At 39.1% G+C, this 21,131-nt stretch overlaps 1 protein-coding gene across 3 annotated transcripts in view; it reads left to right on the forward strand.

Moving 5' to 3' along the window:
• The window catches only part of gzl (godzilla E3 ubiquitin protein ligase), an 80,202-nt gene that overhangs the window by 38,160 nt on the left and 20,911 nt on the right, over window positions 1-21,131 (forward strand). For 2 of the 3 annotated variants that reach the window (XM_081769940.1, XM_081769941.1), the window contains exons 2-5: window positions 6,458-6,816; window positions 8,390-8,585; window positions 15,820-15,928; window positions 20,697-20,805. In XM_081769940.1, the coding sequence (XP_081626066.1) occupies window positions 6,613-6,816; window positions 8,390-8,585; window positions 15,820-15,928; window positions 20,697-20,805 (618 nt within the window). In that variant the 5' untranslated portion in view covers window positions 6,458-6,612. Of the gene's footprint in view, window positions 1-6,457; window positions 6,817-8,389; window positions 8,586-15,819; window positions 15,929-20,696; window positions 20,806-21,131 lie in introns of those variants that run through there. The other variant, XR_014132817.1, reaches the window with a different exon arrangement.

The raw sequence follows: 21,131 nt of genomic DNA on the forward strand, positions 1-21,131 counted from the left end.
GAAAATGAAGGGCACGAATGAATGAATCAGCCCAGTACTAACAGGAAGTGGTTGCTACGAGAGAATAAAATAGCTATAGGAAAAAAAAATTGCTCATATTTCTTCTTACATGATCATAACCATCCTTCTTTATTCCATCTATTTTCTTGTAAAGATTTCTGTCATAGTAGCATTCTAGTACTTCCTAAGTTAGCACCTTTAGTTTCTTAAAATAACGGGCGAAGTCAGCAGAGAGCTTGTCAATAACGTTTTAGAGTCTGGAAAATATTAATTCGAAGGGAATAGTCACAAGAGACACGTCTTATCAGATGAAGGAACGGCTGATTGTTTTTTTTTTTTTTTCTTTTCTTTCAAATCTGCAAGAATTAATTTTATGAAATTGACTGGAATTTTTGTCATCCTTTCGCTACCTCTTATCTATTTTGCTCCATGTAGATCAATATTGAAACCAGAAGTTCGGATTTATATCATTTCCAGTTTCAGTACCGAGTTAATGATGGGGATGAAATGTATTTTGGAGACTATTAATCGATTGCAGGTAACAAACTTATTATGTATTAAGAGGTCTCATCCCGGCGAAATTAAAGTACCGCTAATTTTACAGTAATTATGTGATATCTTCAAATAGATAAAAGATAGTCGAAATGTGGAACAAGAGCGCACTAGCCAATATCATTTTACATGAGAAACCGTTATCACAATTCACTTATCTGCTTTCGATTTCGAGTCATTTTGAAAATCGTCATTTATTTTCGCGTTTCTAAACAGCTGAAAACGGAAAGCCACTAGGTGACTTGTGATAACAGTACCTCACACAAAATAATATTGTCTAGGGCGCTCTTGTTCCATATTTCAATTATCTTTTATCTATTTGAAGATACCATATAATTACTGTAAAATTAGCGGTATTTTAATTTCGCCGGGATGAGGCCTCTTAACCGTTTTTAGTTTATAGTGATTAATATTAACATCGGAAATGGTTGATTTCTGTCACTTCCCATGGATGGATCACCTCCAGCAATGCACTCGATTCTAACCTTTTGACCCTCTTCATTCTGATGAAAATTGATGTTGATCCAACAAGTATAGGGTGGCGCGTATTGTATCTACCAATTGCAGTTGACAACCCTGGCCAAATAACGCGTACGAATGTTGCGCATGCGTGCATCGCCGAATAGGAGAGTATGAGGCAATTAGTATGTCATGGAGCGGTGGTCTGCGCAGACGCGAATTGCTGCGATGGAAGCCGTTATCCGAACTGGTTCTGTCATGGAAGCTCAGCGGATACTGCGACGGAACACTTGTGATCGCCATGTGGCTGTACGTAAGAGGCACAGTGTAGTGTTTTAAGCCAGCAGTCACAAGGCTGGAGAAAAAGTGTTCGAACGTGTGGGAACCTGGAACCGAGTGTACGTATCACTTGAACACTTCCCAGATGTTCAGCACGGCCATGCACAAACATTACAACTGTTGCGACCTTCATTGGGCCACTTACTGGGTGATTTGAAGTTGCAGTCAACTGCAAATGGCCCAAGAGTTGATAGACATTAATAGATTTAATAGGTGAAACAGATTTGCCAACCGTACTGACATTCTTGCAATGAATAACCGAAAACCACTGTTCTTCCAACAACCGCTGATGTCCAATGTAGCAAACTTTTTCATGACTGGATATTGTTAATAAGCAGAAATTCCGGTTTGGTCTCAGGAAAATCCACGACGTTCACATGAGAAGCCCCAGGCGAATCCAAAAGTTGTGGTATGGTACGCAGTTGACATATGTGAAATTATTGGTCCGTATTTTTTTGGGGGGTAAGGGTGACACCGGACGTGTAGGAACTGTATAGATGCCAACCACTACTGCAAAATATTACAGAATTCCCTTATTTCGGAATTGCATGCAAGAAGGTTGCTGAATACGTTTGATTTCAGCATGGTGGTGCAACTGCACACACAGCACGTCAAAATATGACTGTACTCGACAAACGTTTCCAAACCGTGTGATATCCCACTTTGGCGATGTAGCGTAACCCCAGATTTAACAGCTCCGGATTCTTCCTCTAATGCAGTGGGGCCCGTGGGGGTCCACGATGTCTAAAAATTGAAATGTGTTTTAATAAATGAAACTCAGAGCTGTTATGCAAAAAGTAATTTTAAGATTAAGAAACTGCAGCTGTGAGCAGTACGAGTACAAAACAACTATTTATCATTTCCAGTGCTCTAGGATTTCATTGATTCTTCAAGTGAAAAACTTTCTGCTAAAATGCACAAAACACTTGTAGGTCACTTGAGAGCATTAGGTGCAAATTTTCGAGAATATTTCCCTGTTCCACAACCTGGTAAAGGTTGGAATGAAAATCCTTTCACTAATATGGAAATCCATGACATACAAGATATGAATCTCTAACACCGAACAAGAGCAGCCATTGGGACTATCCTGCGATACTTAATGGAAAAACATTTTCAAAGAAAATGAACTTTGTAGGTTTTGCTTGCATGTGCGTTGTATGAAGAGCTATCTAAAAATGCATTGCAACATCTGATACCGTTCACTACCATTTACTTATGTGAGCAGACGTTTTCTGCTCTTTGCAGTATTAAAATCTTAAAGCGAAATCGTCTTAATGTGGAATCGAACCTAAGATTAATAGTGACAAAACTTATTCCAGATTTCAGTGAATTATGGAAAAGCACAAAGAATTTCATTCCTCACATTAGTGATCCCACATTTGAGAACATTGTTTATCAAGTGGATTCCCTCAAAGAAAGAAAGACATTGATTTCCAGTCTTGAAAGTTACTGTATTTCCGATTGAAATTTCGTTCACTAGGAAACAACCATGTATCTTTAGAATAAATTACTTATTGCATTATTTTTCTTGATCTTTTTCTTGTCAGTGGTAATTCTAATTAGTATATTTTTGAATACAATGTGAAATTTCAGATAGCTGTGCAAAGGGGTCCGCAGATCACTTTCCGAATGTACTGGGGGTTCGCGTTATCGAAAAGTGTGAGAACCACTGCTCGAGGGTTATTTGAAGTGAGGTCTTTGCCTGTCGTTTGCAAACAGTTCACGAACTTAAAACTGCCAATCGCCATGAAATAAGCACCATTCCGCAGGATATATATTAAGGTGTGCTATGGAAGCCTTCCCATGCCACATTTAGCAGTGCCTCTAGGCGAACGGGGGACATTTGGAGGAAGTTATTTTCAAGGTGTAGTGAGGTCTGTCGATATGTTACATAGTGTAATAATTGCTAGTTCGTGTACGTGTATTTCATAACTGTGTTAAAGTACTACTTCATTCACCATGTTTCTGTTATATTTGAATACGTGCCACCCAGGGGCGGATTAAAGGAGGGGGCGAGGGGGGCGATGCCCCCCCCCCCAAGAGCCCTATAAAATATTAGAATTACACACACTGCCGCTTGTAGCTTACCGCCACACGAACGAAAGTTTGGGATCGTTCTTGCATTCTTTCAAAAGAGGGTTAATTCTTTAAATTCTATTTTAAAATAGTATCTATCCGGCATGACGCTTTTACGCTAACGATAACTCGAGTCATAATATCAGATAAATCTCAGGAAGAAGGACGGTGTTACTTGAGGCTAGGACGTCTGGAAAACTATCCATGGCTGGTTTTTTCCCATAAGGAGAGGGATCTTTTCTGTAAATATTGATCACTTTTTGCAACGGGTTTTTTGGGGGGCTATCAAAGAAACGTGCCCCTCCAAACTCTTGGAACTAAACCTTTGAAGAAATTCGCTACTTTCTACGGTATTTTAGAAACTCACAACAAGGCACAATATCACATTAACGCTCTTGAGGTCGGAAAAGCGTTTCTGAGAAACTACTGGGAACCAGTAAAATCAGTCGAGAATCAAATCAACTCGTCAAGAAGACAAGTCATCCAAAATCGCGACAGACTGAAATTAATGTTGCGGAACGTGATATTCCTTGGAAGGCAAGGCATTGCTTTTCAAGGCCACAGGGACGATGCTGGTGCGGATAATTGACCTCAGGTGGTGACGGTGCAGAAACTACGTTCAACGAGGGCAATTTTCGAGAACTGCTCAAATTTAGAATGCCTTGTAGTGACGAAAGCATCGAAAAGGACCATTTTTGCCAATAAAACCACAGAAAATGCCCTCATTGAGGGTTGTGGATGAGAAATCACGCCTATAAAATTGTCAATCGAGTACGAGAGGATCAGCTTTATTCTATTATGTTTGATGAGACTACGGTCGTTTCGCACACATCTAAGCTGTCTTTGATTCTAAGGTACGAACACATGGGTGAAATAAAAGAAGACTGCTTCGGTTTCATTGATCCTCCACCAGCAGAGCTGAAAGGTGAGGACATTGGTTCGAGCTCGGAATCCGAAGACGCAGAACCGCCCGAACTCTCACTGACTGGAGGGAAAATTGGAGAAACTGTTCTATCTTTGCTACGAGATTTCTTACTCGACCCGAATTACTGCGTTGGTATTGGTACAGATGGTTGCGCGCCATCACGACCTCACAAAGTCGCCGGGCAGTGCAGGAGATCCAGAAGGAGGCTTCAAACGCGCTGCACTGTTCATATTGTAGTCACAGTCTCAACTTGTCCATCTTCAGGTCGTCGTCAGTACAGTGCGTGAGGAACTGTCTGGAAACAACGAAAGAGATCATTGCGTTTTCCACCGCATCTCAAAACTTAATATGGTCCTTAAGCTTACGGTTAGTGGCCAGTTGGAGACTTTGTGTGAAACGAGATGGGTTGAACGGAACGACGTGGTATTACAATTTCACTTTAAATTTCAATAAATGAGGCTCTACAGTGTGTTCCAAGTGGTCCGAGTTAGATACAGCAGCCAAAGTATGGGCACTTTCTTCTGCCATGCACGACAGCGAGTTTATCGTAACTATTACTTGTCTTCAGGGTGTTCTCACGATAACCCTCCCCTCAATCGACTTTTGCAGAAGACAAATTTAGACATGAACGCAACGTCAGATGCCATTCAGGACACTATCGCAGCATTAAACAAGAAGCGTTCAAACAACAAAGAATTTAAGGCAACTTTCGAAGCAATGTCCAGAATGGCTGTTAGTGTCGACGTGCAGATTCAAACTCCTCATCTCACCCAAAGACAAACACATTGTATGAACTTCAGGGCAGATGACACGACATCTTACTACTGAAGAACTATTTACATTCAGTTTATAGAGTCGGTTGTTGAGGATCTCAAAACTCGTTTTGCACAGGAAGTTTTCAATGTATACGGACTCAACATTTTATTGCCAACACGCGCAACTGATTAAACTCTGAGCAACAACTTCCGCATTCTAGCAGAAAGATTTTACAAAACTATCGGAACTCAAGAAAAAATGCTATTTTCCCTCTTTAGTTCTGAATTTGCAATCTGCACTTCTAAATGGAAGAGAATTAAAGAAGAAGGTGGAACTCTATCACGGACTGTCTTGGAGGCCTTGACCACCAACGACGAAGATCTTCACCTGACTATTCGAAAACTGCTGCGCATACTTGTAACCCTGTGGTACGGATTCCACGTTAATCAGTAGGTCTCATATAGCTTCGCTGCTGAAAGGGACGTTTAACTCAACATCAACTCAACTTGTAACCCTGCATTCGAGCATGGCCAGTGCAGAACGATCTTAATCCACATTGCACCGACTGAAAACGTGGTTGCGATCTCGTTCTGGCGAAAAGCGGCTGAAAGGACTAGCACTTTTAAATGTCATAGGGACATTGTCGTAGATTGCAACAATATTATATCGACAGATACGCCTTGGGTGGTATTCGCCGAAAAGCGTGTTTTGAGTGTAACTTCTAAGTTCTTTTGTCCCTTTGTTTAATTCATTTTACTAAAATACAGAAACATTATGAGCGTTCTAAAAAATATTTAACCTGATATTTTTTCTAGCAAAATATTTAGTAAATCATAGCCACGACCAGACCTATAGACAGAAAATCTTTTCGGGGGAGGGGGCATTGTGGTGAAAATTCCGCAGCAGTAATATATTGTACCCTCTTTTCCTGAATCCGTTTTACCTTTCTTCTTTTTTTTTGGGGGGGGGATTTCGGGAAACATATCCAACTCCACAACGAAGAGCCCCTCCCTAGACGTTTGGTTTAATCCGCCAATGGTGCCACCCTATAGTTTTTGACTTTTTTTTTCTTTTGTCTCCTCGGTGGACACGGATAGAGTAAATATATAAATGAAATTTTGGTAAACCAAACTCCTTAGAAATAGATACATTTATAGATACCTTTGAAAAAATGTCTTTCCACAAAAACAAAATTACAATAAGTAGCAGCTCTGTGTTGAAAACTGTTTTTACTAAATAAGGTGCATTCTGATGTATTTTTTTCTCGATATCAAATATTTGTTTGCTGAAATACTTATAAAATTCTTTATTAAAATTACATTGTAACTTTTTTGTTTTATTCTATTGCAGACAAATGTCGCCCTCGTGAAGCTGAGCAAAGGAATCAACAGGCTACGGTAATTAGTTGTGATGCCGTGGAACTTCCAATGTGAGACTAAAACCTTGTTTATAAAGGCTGCCTCCATGGAGGAGAGCAGTTGTAAAAACATCAACTTGTGAACATCATGTATCCTCAGTGCCCCCTGCCACGCCATATTACAGCGCTGTACCTCACCACAGTTATCAATTGCTTCGTCCTCTTCCATGTAGCGCTGGTCGGAGCGGATGTCTTGGTCTACTCCCAGCAGACCCATGAACAGGTCGATGGGGTGGGATTCGCAGACATTCCAGCCAGGTTCGGGGAGAGGCTTCCTCTCGATGGACTCAAGGTTGGTACAATAAGGAATAACTTAATACGAAATTGTAGGCGTCCTTTGTTTTGAGGATATTTTATTTCATGTCAAAATTGTACTAGAAATTGAGTCGTTCCATATTAAAATGAACCCTGATAGTATTTTACTAACATTGATTACTTTTCAGTAGTTATTAAATTATATATACAGGGTAGATCATTTATCGTGATATCTCCTTGTAACTGTTAAACTAATAGGCAAAACCCGTGAAAATACCGACTAGAGAATATTGTTTGACATACTCCATGATACCACTAGGTTAACAGTATTGTCAAACTAACATAAAGTTATATTTAAAATGACACTACGTACGTCAGGTTATTGCATGTTTGTAATTCTGTATGTTAAACGAAAACTTACAATATTAGATTTGTTATTCAGTGTTGACCCCATGTATGGTTATATGTTTAAAAAAAAAAAAGTTTGAGTCAGCGTCTTCAAATTAGAACAAAAGGGGCAATAAATTTATCCAGGCGCTTCAAATTAGAACAAAAGCAATAAATTTATCCAAGCGCTTCAAATTAGAACAAAAGGGGCAATAAATTTATCCAAGCGTGGGCACCTTTTTACCATTGCTCGAACTGTAGTTATCTACAGGGTTTGTCAGGAAAGTATTAGGACTGTTTTTTTTTTTTTTTTTAATCTCAATTTTGAAACCGATTTAATAGTTTTTAATATATGCGCCTTCTGCATCAACACAGCGTTTCCAGCGATTCTGTCAATCACTGAAGGTACCCTGGAACGCAAAAACTGGAATGTTCTTCAGCTCCCTCGTTAAGGGCTCGTGAATGACCTGGACCGAGCCATGGTGCCATCCATTCATGACTCTTTTGAGTCGGGGGAAGAGAAAGAAATCTACAGGAGCGACATCGAGGCTATAGGGTGGCTAGGGAAGTTGTGTGATGCCGTGTTTGGTCAGGAACTCCATGACTGCAAAGGCGGTGTGCTCGACACATTGTCGTGAGGAAGCTTCCATGATCCAGCGATTGCTGAACGGACACGGGCGACTCGTTTTTGGCAAGTTTAAGTGTTCTGATATCATCCGCATACTTAATCACTAAGTTCTCGTCATTTTTCGACGTTGAAGGGCGTCCTGACCATTGCTTATTTTCAACTCTTTCCCCCGGGAACAATTTGTGCCACTCAAAAACACTTTTTCAACCTATGACATCTCCCATAAGCAGTCTGGGTCATGTCATGGGTCTCACTCGCACTTTTACCCAGTTTGACACAAAATTTCATCGCGTAACGCTGCTCTAACAAACGATTCATTGTGGAGATGATGACAAGACATTTGAAAGGGATTCACCTTAAACTCGATCTACACTCCGTGAAGGCTTGGAGACGACTGGCGGCGGGTAGCTAAGACCCCACCACCACCCAACCAGCACAGTAACATCCCCCTCCGTTTTGGCTGGGAAAAATCAGTCCTGCTACTTCACGGATAAACTCTGTAGTTCTAAGGCGAATTAAGTGAAGAGTTTGTGCTTGCTACAAGCTCTTAAAATTAGTAATCACCTTGAAGATTATATTCACGTCTTGTTTTCAGGGTATGGTAATGTATGCAGATCCCCCAAATGCCTGTGTTCCCATCAAACCACCCAACCGATCCATTGACAATTTCACAGGGAAGTGGATAGCTCTTATCCGGAGATATGATTGCAGTTTTGCGGAGAAAATACGTAATGCACAGAGCTCCGATTATGATGCTGCCATTGTTCATAATGTCAACTCTAGTGCCATTGGTAAGTAGCTAAGCTGTTTTCCCTGCCCTTCAGTGTTATTATATAATATTTCTGTGTAGAATTGGCTTTTTAAGATTTAAGTAGGAAAGCGTGATCATGCATAAGTGAAATAGTAAGAATGTCAATTTGTTGGATCGTTTATTCTGTTACAAAGGGACACTGCGACAAACACAACTCGTCGGTTACATTTAGTGCATTGTTGCCGTAGCAAAACTCAATTCAGGGTTCGTACACGTACTGAAAACTGACTTATTTTTTTTGTAACTCGATAGTCGATGCAATTAAAACAGTATTTGGATGTTGACCTAGTGTTAGTCATAGTAGACTGGAATATCTTGGTATATCGAGGCAGCATTTAAAAGGATCAGACGAACTTAGTTTTATCAGTTTTTGTCAAGAATTTAAGTTTCCTCCATTTCTTAAGCTAAAAACTAACCATCAGAATGTTGAAAGCGAACGCAAGGAATACATATACTGAAGAGGCAAACGTCATGGGATACCTACCTAATAACGTTTGGGACCTCTTTGAGCATTGAGGAATGCAGCATCTCGACTAGACAGACGCGATAACTCGCTGGTAGTTCGATGGACGGATGCAGTCACGCAGCCTCGATTGTATTCCAAAACTGGGCGGTGGTTGCAGGTGGAGATCTTGGGCACGAATGACCCGTTCGATGATATCCCATGTATGCTCGACAATGTTTATGTCGTGAGCCTTGGCGCCAAATCATGTGTTACAAGTGGCTAGAATGTTCATCAAGCCAAGTAATGCACCATTGCAGGCCGGTGACTTGGCATATTATCACTCTAGGAAGCCTCATTATTGGCAGAGTGCAAGAAGACAAAAGTAGGATATAGATGGTCACCAACCAGCTGAACATAGCGATGACCGGTCAACGTCTGGTCAAACTATGGTATGTAAACATGCCCCAAACCATTACGAAGCCACCAACAGCTTGGTGAGTGCCATGTTGACTGACAGCTTTGATCCATACGCCATACCTAGGCCCTACCATCTGTGCGTACCACCACTACACATTGCCGATTATGTAGACCCAATTGATGTGTTCCCAAGCACACGAAAATCGCCACTGCCATTGGCCAGCAGTTAGTAGCGTCACTCATGTTGGTCTGGGGCTGCAGTAACCCATTGAGATCAAGTTGCGTTGCGCTGACTACTGAGATACGTTGCTGGTACATCCTACATTAATTTCTGCTGTCATTTCATGCACTGATGCTTATATGCTTGCCCGGCTGAGTCTGCAAAGATGTTGCCGTTGTAGCCAACACGTAGGCGACCACTGTATGGTTCTAATACCTCCAATGCTTTACTCATAGGCTGTGCTTGATACTGTGGAGCGAAAAAGATTGTGTTCGGACGAATTCCGAAGTCGCATTCCCCATCCGTCTAGCACCAACTACCATCTTGCGTTCAAACTCCTATAATTCCCGTCGGATTGTCATCACTATAGTACACAACGTTTCACTGCATTCACAAAAGTACAACTGACATTACTGAAACTGCTTCGCGCCGTTTGACTGGTTTTCCATTATATTCCTGCACTGTCAACAAGTTCCCCACCGCAGTACCACGACTTTTGGCACTTCGGTGAATAATATAAAATTTTATACTTTGATACATCGCAAGTTAAACAGAACTCTTTCCTTCAATTAAATACGCCTGGGTCTTATGAATGAACTTTCGGTTTAATTCCTACTTTTAATCTCCAGACTTTTGTTTACGTTTCAACAAAGTCTCCATTTTATTCACGCATTTCTCCTATCTTTCTGGAAGCTTCAAAATAACATTGCAGTGGAACCTCATTCTACCTGCTCACATACACTGATGCACTGCTTTTTGTGCATCTCCCGTCGTCTGGTGGCGTTGCAAACGGCCAAAATGTTAGTATTAAAAACAATATGGTAATTTATCATAGAAAAATGTATGGAAAGACTGTGGATGATGTCCTTCAAATTATATTTATACTGTATCGGTCTAAGTTAAGACGTAGTTTCCTTGATTTTTTAAAAAATAAATTAATTCAAAGAGTGTGTTTTTCTGATTTATGGGTAACTTAACCGTGTCCGTTTTATTCTGAAGAGACTTGAAATAGCAGTTTTATTGCTTTCTGGATCCCTGAATTTTTCAGTAACAGCTATTCTGATCCATTGTTTACATTACTCATTTCTTTGCTCACAAAACATGATAGTGTGTGTTTGAATTAACATGTTTTATTCATCTGATTGGCAACAGATTGTGTTTGTAACAAAATTTGAACTTTTTGTATAACCAATCCCTTTTCTACAGTCCTTATTCAGTTTTTTAAATAGCCTCAGCCATTGATGCCAGCGGCACATAAACTTTGGGGGGACAGACTGCCAGGGGACTGTGGTATATGTCACATCCCTCAGGAATCCGGGGATCTGGGGTCTTTCCCCGGAAAATTTAGAAAAAATTAGTCTTCGTACATTGCATTTTAAAGTATTTTTGACTTAAAAAGCAAACAAAAGTTAAAAAAAACACACACACATTTTACAGTTTGTTCGTTTATTCAAGCCGTAAAATTCAACCTTGTTTTACAATTTTAGTTAAATAATACCAAGTGTATGTCAAAAAACAAAATAATGATAAAAGGTAGTATGAAGTGAATACTCAAAACAGGTTTCAGGCCTACAAGCTTACAACTAATGTAAATGAGGCTCGATAATCAGGGTGTCTATCGGTCACGAAAGTCACGAATGTCACGAAAAAGTCACGAAATCAGAAAACGGTCATGAAAGTCAACGAAAAAGTCACGAAATTTAGCTTTTGGGTCACGATTTTTTTTTTTTTTAACTGTACAAATGAAGTACAGATTGAAAAATTTCGTTCTATAAAACGTCAAAATTCACCACCAAAAGTGTCTATGGTCGGCTTTAGACGCTACCAAATCGCAAGCAAAGTACGTTTCTATCGCATGGATGAAAATTCGGCCTAATTCGCACCCAAATTTGCTCTTGAAAACGTTAGGAAATTTTATGATTTGGTGAAGAAAAGGTCACGAAAAATACATTTTGGAATTTTAGTAGACACCCTGATAATGTATAGTAGTTAAAAAAAATAGTTGAAAATTATGTAGTTTTAGCTAAACTAAATTCGCTTTGGTGCTCACTATCTAAACAAAAACAAGTTTGCTACTGTACAGTTTATTCCACCTTCAGCTTCAAACTGACCAAAACCTGACTGCCTTTCTTCACAATTGGAAACAAACTTTAGTACTACTTTTTTCATATCCACTTTGTCTAACATTGTTTTGTGAACGTAGGAAAGTGCTACATGGTTGAGCTTCTTTCGGGTCATAGTTAACCTAAAGTACAGGGTTTCCATAAAGTATGGACGGATTTTAATTCTCTTATAATTTACATAAAAATGCTCATATTGAAATCAAATAAAGTGCAAACGGTAGCGGGAGGATTAAATTTTTACCTGTAATCTGCACCAGCTCAGTTTATTCACCGCCACACCTCCAACTGGGCGCCACTAGGAATCGACTTCTGTGGGCTGTTGATGATGCTTTCCCTTACCCTGCTCACTGTTGCAGGCGATGTTGGCGGCCTCCCACTTCGAGGACGGTCCAGGACGCTTCCTGTCTCCAAGAACTTAGCATGCCACTTTCGGATTGCACTCTCAGTCGGTGCCGGCTTTTTGAACTCTTTGGTGAACTTTCGACACACCAGAATTGGTGATTTTAGCTCTGCGTACCACAGAACACATTGCGCTTTCTCTTTCACCGACGCCATCTTTGATACGGTAACAGTGTTGCCAACAAAAAATTTAATCCTTCCGCTACCGTTTGCACTTTATTTGATTTCATTATGAGCATTTTTACGAAAAATATAAGCAAATTAAATCCGTCCAGACTTTATGAAAACCCTGTACTTGAAATATTGTGTGGGGGGGGGAAGGGGGGCAAAAAACCGTTTTACAAATATTGGAAGGGACATGTCTGCAGTGGGATTAATGCCCGTGGCCTCAGCTGAGGTTTTATATTTTCAGATGCAGATCTCAGTCATCTATATCCAGGGTTGGCTGGTTTAAACTTTTTTTTTTTTTCAAAAAACCAACTGGTTTAAACCAAAAAACGAAAAATGTTCGTAAAAGTGTAAGTGTTCGTAAAATCTTGATGAACATATATTTGTGGGTTATGGCGTGTCACCCCCGCATATTATTCATATTATATTCAGACCTAAATTCCCCATTCATTACTCAAAGAGATTGTACTACAAAAGCAGCTTATGTTTTTTATAAGTTTATGAATGTTTCTTTTGTGATTTTTTTTATAGTTTGTTATTATTGTTATGCAGTTGCAATCAAAGAAAAATTCTAAATATTGTTTCATTTTAATGATGTTTACTATTGATAAAATACATCGAAATACCGTACTTTTGGGGGGAAGGGGGAAGGGAATCATACAAACCCCACAAGAGGCATTTACTGAAATCAGAAATATCTTTGGTATCTATTTATGTATAAATAGATCAGAGCCAAAGTGGATTCAAAATTGATGTGCAAATTATGTCGTCGTATTTCTTTAACTTGGACTAACAAAAGTCGTAGTGAACAAACTTGGACTTCATTAGTTTTGTATTCTGCAGTATTTTGAAATTGTCTATATGTAATTATGTATAATGTTTTCACTTGTGCAACTGTGTATCTTTTTGTCCTTCTCAAATGACTCTTGATAATTTGACAATTATATTAAAAGTATGTATCAGGAGTCCTTTGTGAGTGAGTCGGCAGACGTATCGCATTTGTGGCCAATTAGTCCCGGTTTCGAGTTCAAATCCGGAGGACAGTTTGTTTCGGATGTACAGATGGTGATCAGAAAAATGGAAACACCTGAACTGCAACTTAACCAGATTAATTTGGTGTCGGGCCACCTTTCGACTTCAGAACAGCCTTGATGCGACGTGGGATGGAGGCATAGAGGTCGTGAATGGTAGCAAGTGGAATTTTACACCATTCCTCGTGCAGGGCATCTGCCAGTTCTGTGAGAGAGGATGGAGGTGGAAATCGAGTCGTGTTTCCAAGACGGACCACAGATGTTCAATTATGTTGAGATCTGGGGATTGGGCGGGCCAGGGGAGGTGTTGAACTTCATCCCGATGTTCCTCAAACCACGCTGCAACAACGCCAGCTGTGTGAATGGGTGCATTATCATCCTGGAAGATGGCGTCATTGTCCGGGAACAACATCCGGACCATAGGATGCAAGTGGTCTCCTAAAATTGCGACATAATCGTTGGCAGTGATTCGTCCGCTAAGTGTGACTACAGGACCCAATGAAAACCATGATATGGCGGCCCACAGCATCACGAGCCGCCGCCATGTTTCACAGTTGGGCGGAGACACTGCAGATCATAAGCTTCTTTGGGCGTTCTCCACACATACTGCAGATCATAAGCTTCTTTGGGCGTTCTCCACACATAAACACGGCCCGTGGTTGGGAATAGGGTGAAGGATGACTCATTCGACCATATCACACGTTTCCAGTCCTCAACGGTCCAAGTTGCATGGTCGCTTCACCATTTGCGGCGTGCGAAAGCGTTATGGTCCCTGATGAGCGGTTTGGCCCGTGCAACACGACCCCGTAAGTTCATGTCATGTAATTCGCGGCGGACTGTGATTGTCGAAATAGAGTGGGGGAGGTGCTGATTGAGTTCCTCCGTCACTTGCTCCGCAGTGGCACGACGGTTCTGCGTGACAATGCGCTTTAATATCCGGCGTGACCTGTCACTCATGATTTTCTTCCGCCCACTGTTCCGCTTCTCCGATGTGGTTTTCCCGTGTGTTATGTAGGCCGTCATCACCTTCGACACTGTCCCACGCGACACACCTAATACAATAGCCACTGCCGTCACACTCACTCCACATAACCGCGCACCAACAATTTGCCCTCTTTGAAAATCTGAGAGGTCTCCCATTTTACACTACCTCCGTCTGCTGTAGCCACTGGACACTGCTGTTCCACTGCGCCTGACGTAGTATGGAGACCGACCTAACACACCACCACCAGCGGTCCGGCGCTGCGGGCGCCACGACACTACTGTTAACCCATACATCTGACGTGTTGCTAATAGGGATGGCCAGAACCGGTTCTTGGTGGAACCGGTTTTCGGGTCTGAACGGATTCGGTTCTAGAAGATCCGGTTCCGGAACCGTTTTTTCGGATCCAAATCTGGAACCGGTTCGTCGGATCCAGGTCTAGAACCGGTTCTTCGGATCCAGGTCTGGAACCGGTTCTGAAAACAGTACCGGTTCCTCGCGGAACCGGTTCCGCTGGAACCGAAACTTTGTTACCATCCCTACCTAAACGCAAGCTGCTGGCAAGCTGTGAACAGTATGCTAGATGAAATGGTGGAAGCGACAGGCAGGCTCCCAGACGGCGGCAGCTTGTCTCATTTGGCTAAATAAACTGGGTAACTGGCAAACTCATTGGCTAAACAGGCAAACTGGCCAACTCATTTGACTAAACACCCACTGGTGGACCAATTTTTTTTTCTGGGGGCACAAGCGGGTCTGGGCGGGGAAGGCACAAGCGCATGGTCCTCTTTGCATTATTTTTGAAGGTGAACTTTGTGCCGTAGGTCTGGAACCGGTTCTTAAGATCCGGTTCTGGAACCGGGTTTTTGGATCCAGGTCTGGAACCGGTTCCTAAGATCCGGTTCTGGAACCGGGTTTTCGGATCCAGGTCCAGAACCGGTTCTGAAAACCGGATCTCCGAGAACCGGTTCCTCGCGGAACCGGTTCCGCCGGAACCGGAACTTTGTGGCCATCCCTAGTTGCTAACTACAGGTGTTTCCATTTTTCTGATCACCATCTGTAAGACGAGAAACGGTTTGGACTCCCTTTAAGCTTATGTGAGCCCTTAAAGCATAACCCGGTTGTTGCATGATAACACCAAGGTGAAACAAACTTATTTCTGTCCATATCTGATATACACAGAGCAAATTATTTAAACAAAACAAAAAAAAAAAAAAAACTGCCAATATCACTAAATAATATCATTAACATGTTGATATTATCAGAACTTGGTTTGTACTCTGAACTCTCACTTATCAAACATACTGGAATGTTTTTGTCCATCGTTAAAAAATAAAAATTTCAGCAGTATGGCAAGAGCAAGATATGATGACTTGAGGGAACGCAAAGCAGTACTAATGTAGTAATATTTTATTGCTTCATTTTTAAACAGAAACAATGGATGCCAATGCAACCGAAAGGATAGGAATCATAATCCCTTCAGTGTTCGTTGGAGAAGAGGATGGTTTAGCAATTCGAGATCATTACTTATATAATGATGGGTACGTATCATTTAAAAGCTTTATGCTATTAAAATCTCATAGTAATTATGATAAAAATATGTTTTGCATTTACCACTAACTGCGTTCTTTATTTTTGGTTTGATTCACAAATCATACAAATGTGAAAATGGCAACAACTGTACAGTACACACCGTGGCTCAGTGGTGCAACGTTGACTTTTCGTGCAAGAGTGTTCGGTTTGATCCTAAGCCAGGTTAGTTTGTGATGAACAGTATCGTATTCGTGGGTTTTCCCTTGGTTCTTCCTTCTCGTATTCTCATTCTACTAATTTCACAATCGTTCACTTTAAGGCACAACCATCGGACGTTAAACTAGAAGTGTCATTGATTTCAGTTGCACAGAGCAGTTTGGGAACTAGTGCCACTTCATAGATTTTCAAGATAAGGAGTTCTTTATTTTCAGTTTTTACAGAATTTAGTATTTCATTGTAAGAGTTTTTCAAGAGCAGGGAAGTCGGTTATCACGATTTGTGACATCATCCTTCAGCTATACACACACGTAGAAGTGCAAGATAATACAGGATGATCTATTACAATTAACTTATAAATAATATATCGAATGAAAGAACAACTCAAACAGTTTCGTACGCACGAATGCACATGCATTGCATCCTCACTCTGCAATTAGGAAAACGTTAGTAGCGTAGACGGCGACTAGTGAGCAGAAAGCTTTTTATGTTTTACATTTTGCAAAGACAGAATCTGTAGTTACAGTGCAACCATCTATGTGAAGAATTTTAAGGAGATGTTTACAACTACGTCCTTATCATTTGCAGTTGCTACCAAGAACTAGAGCCTACAGACTACGGTTTACTACCAACTTTGCAAATGAAAAGTTGCTGCATGACAATGAAGATTTTCTGGATCGTATAGTCTTTAGTAATGAATCGACATTTCACTTCAGTGGCGATGTGAACACTCATAATGTTCGCATCTGCGGGTCAACAAATCTCCAAGAGATGATATAGTTGCAATGAGACTCCTCTAAATTGAATGTGTTTTGTGCTTTATCCCGTCGGAAAGTTTATGGGCTTTCTTGCCTATCGACTCGATGTGTGCCATGTGACGAATGGTGTTCGCATTGAACACTTGTAGCAAAAACTGTTTGAGTTATTCTTTCATTTGAAGTATTATTTGTAGTTGTACGTTAAATGTAATAAATACTACAAAGCCTTAAAACTTTGAAACACCCTGCATTTGGGAAGTAAAACTGTTTGCCAATAAGTGACTCAGTTGTACTGATGAAGAAAGTGAGAACTACCGAAACCGTCTACGGTAATTAATAAAGGGCGCAATAAGTGGTAAGTGCAAAACTTACTTTTATTATTATTAATAACCGAAGTCAATACTATTTATAAAAGACAAACATATCAGTTAGTCACACAAATTTCTAATAGTAAAGATCACGCTAATAGATATCACTAACTGCACGAACGCGAATAGATGTTACTAGTGTGCAATCAAAGTGCAGTTTAAAAACTATTGTCTTGTCTTCTTCACCATCAATGATGTTTTAATAGGTGCATCAGCTTTATTAGCCAAGTATGCTATAAATGCGTGTGACTTGAATTACTTATTCGAAAATTGAATTACTTGTATTAAAAATTGTAAAGAAATTTACAAATGGCGAAGCCGCCATTTCCAGTTTTTGGCCGACTTTCAAGTCGAATTGCCTGTCATATATAGTAAAGAAAATGTATTAGAGTAAAAATTGTAATTGTACAAATTCAAGATCAGGAAAAAACAGTTCGTCAAAGTCAGTTAAAGAAATCTATAGTCACAATAGGGCAGCGTTTCCCAACCTTTTTCAACTTGCGGCACACTTCAGGGTAACCTGAATTCTCGCGGCACACATATTATTATTATTATTATTATTATTATTATTATTATTATTATTATTATTATTATTATTATTATTATTATTTGAAAATATAAAATACTGTAGTATTTTTTCTGATTACTGACATCCTTCTCACAGAGAAGAAAGCTAGACCACTGTTTTTTCTCCGTGGTAAATCATTATGCTTATTTTTCATTTTAATTTAAAAATAGAAAACAATTACAATCAGATATAGGGCTCAAGTTGTTAAAAATACACTTTTTTTTCGAAAACTGTATCCAACCTTTCATTAAGAAGGAGGATCACTAAATAACGAACGAACAAACGAATCTCTTTTACTTTTAAAACACAAATATAGGTAATTCGTATGCATGTTTACTTTGCCGGAAGGATTGAATAATATTTTAAAATTTCAAGTTACGAAATAGTCTGCAACAATAAAGAAGCAATAATAGTCATAACAATGATAACAAATACTTTTTTTTCATAATTAGAAATGTACAGAAAAATGTTCTACAGAAAAGTAACACAGTATGAAACTTTAAATTATAGATTCATAGTAGTAATTTGAAATACAAATATACCTTTTTCTGTATGTCTTGCAATTTGATTGCTATAGAATTAATAATTTTGTTCCGATTTCCTCGCGGCACACCAGCGACCCATTCACGGCACACCACTGTGCCGCGGTACGCCGGTTGGGAAACGCTGCAATAGGGTGTAATAATAGTCAAAATCATGAAGGAGGTCCAACGGGAAGAAGACGGCCAGTCACCCAGATACTCAGGGTGTAAAAGTTGGAAGAAGTGAAAAATAAATAAAATGAAAACGGGTAAAGTAGTTGTAGATGAATGTGGATGTTTTCATGAGCATTTGTAAAAGTGTTCGATGAGACATGTTCACTTTATCCACTTCCCTTCGGCAGCTCCAAACCTAAACGTCATGTAGTGAGTAACACAAGAAGCAGGAACTAAAACATATATATATATATATATATATATATATATATATATATATGTATGTATGTTGTGATGTTTAATTGGTATTCAAAACTACATTGTTTCAGTTTCATGATTTCAACATAGGAGAAACTACATTGTTTCAATTTCAGGATTTCAACATAGGAGAAACAACATTGTTTCAATTTCATGATTTCAACATAGGAGAAACTACATTGTTTCAATTTGATGATTTCAACATAGGAAAAACAACATTGTTTCAATTTGATGATTTCAACATAGGAGAAACTACATTGTTTCAATTTCATTATTTCAACATAGGAGAAACAACATTGTTTCAATTTCATGATTTCAACATAGGAGAAACTACATTGTTTCAATTTCATGATTTCAACGTAGGAGAAACTACATTTTGAATTTCACGATTTTAACATAGGAGAAACTACATTGTTTCAATTTCACGATTTCAATATAGGAAAAACTACTATGTTTCAATTTAAGGATTTCAACGTAGGAGAAACTACATTGTTTCAATTTCACTATTTCAACATAGGAAAAACTACTTTGTTTCAATTTAAGGATTTCAACGTAGGAGAAACTACATTGTTTCAATTTCATGATTTCAACACAGGAGAAACATTGTTTCAATTTGATGGTTTCAACATAGGAGAAACTACATTGTTTCAATTTCATGATTTCAACATAAGAGAAACTAATATTGTTTCAATTTCATGATTTCAACATAGGACAAACAACATTGTTTCAATTTCATGATTTCAACATACGAGAAACTAACATTGTTTCTATTTCATGATTTCAACAAGGAGAAACTACATTGTTTCAATTTCATGATTTCAACATAGGAGAAAGTACATTGTTTCAATTTCACGATTTCAACATAGGAAAAACTACTTTGTTTCAATTTAAGGATTTCAACGTAGGAGAAACTACATTGTTTCAATTTCATGATTTCAACACAGGAGAAACATTGTTTCAATTTAAGGATTTCAAGAAAAAACTACATTTTTTCGTTTTAATGATTTCACAATAGGAAAATGGCCGTAACGATATTTAGATTTGCTCATTAATATGTATGTAACCAACCACACGTTAATTGTGGGTGAACTAAACTAATAAATAAATGAATTACTGTGTTCAGCGGGTCGAAAGTTCGGGCACAACGATTGATTTATTTAGTTCAACAAGTACGCATAGTAATTGTTCAGAGAAATTATGTAATACGGAAAGAATTTGAGACTTCTGTCGAGATGCAATTGTTGTAGATTTGATTATTTAAGTAAGATCTTCGTTCAACCTCGCATTATCTAAGTACTTTTTGTAACCGGACCACCAAGGGGGTCATTTTGTACCCACTTGTTAAGATTATCTCGCAAACGAAACAAATTAGAAACTATTACCAAAATCTACAGTGACTGACGTGAACAGTAGACGGACAGCTATTTATTATTGTACCATCTAGGAGTTATACTTTTAAATGTCAGTCACATTCTTACTAACGGGAGGGTACTTTTGTGCTCACCAACTTAAAATGGCAAATTTATGAGATACACTAACGTTCAGTTTGCAGCACCGTTAGGTATATGCTTTAGCTAAACATGTTGAGCAATAACTTTTTTTTTTTTTTTAATTTTAAAGAAACAGTTACAAGAGTAATTAAAAAAACAAAACACACATTATGGTGGGCACAAAGCACTTCCTCTCCCTGCGAGGGTTAAGGATAGAACAGTTAATAGGGATAGTCAGTAAATCTGGATGAAAAATCATATCAAAGGTTTTTCTAACTTGGTTGCTTCCAACGAAATGAGAAACTTTAGTTTTATGTAGTTTTCGTGAAGTTGAGATATATCGTTATTTATAATTGTTCATTGGAATGTCAATTATTCCGAGTTTTACAAATACATAAAATTACTTGTTTTTTGTTTTTGTAGGTACTATGTTATAATAAATGACGAACTTCCATTCAACATAAACACTCATCTTCTGTTACCATTTGCTATTGTTGTTGGTATTTGTTTCCTGATTATGGTTGTATTTGTGGTAAGTAAGACTTTCCGAAATAAATTCATTTTAGTATTATATAGTGTTAGTTAAATAAACAAGGGAGTATCGTTTCACAGTGTAAAACTAAGCCTTTCAAATTAAGCAAATTCAATACTCAGACTTGAGATAGTGCATCTACAGAAGTTGTTTCCAATCTATGGTGGCGATTTCAAACTGCACGTAAAATAAACCATCTCGCCACCATCGCGAGTGCTCTATTTGGTGGTCTTGCGTCTGGGCAATTGCCCGACAGAGAAGTTTCCACTGTAGGAGACTGTCACATGTCATGTCAAGCCGCAACCACTCCTTCTGACAGGCTTTCC

Source organism: Thermobia domestica, chromosome 8, assembly GCF_964235325.1.
Source record: "Thermobia domestica chromosome 8, izTheDome1.hap1.1, whole genome shotgun sequence".
Taxonomy (NCBI): Eukaryota; Metazoa; Arthropoda; class Insecta; order Zygentoma; family Lepismatidae; genus Thermobia; species Thermobia domestica.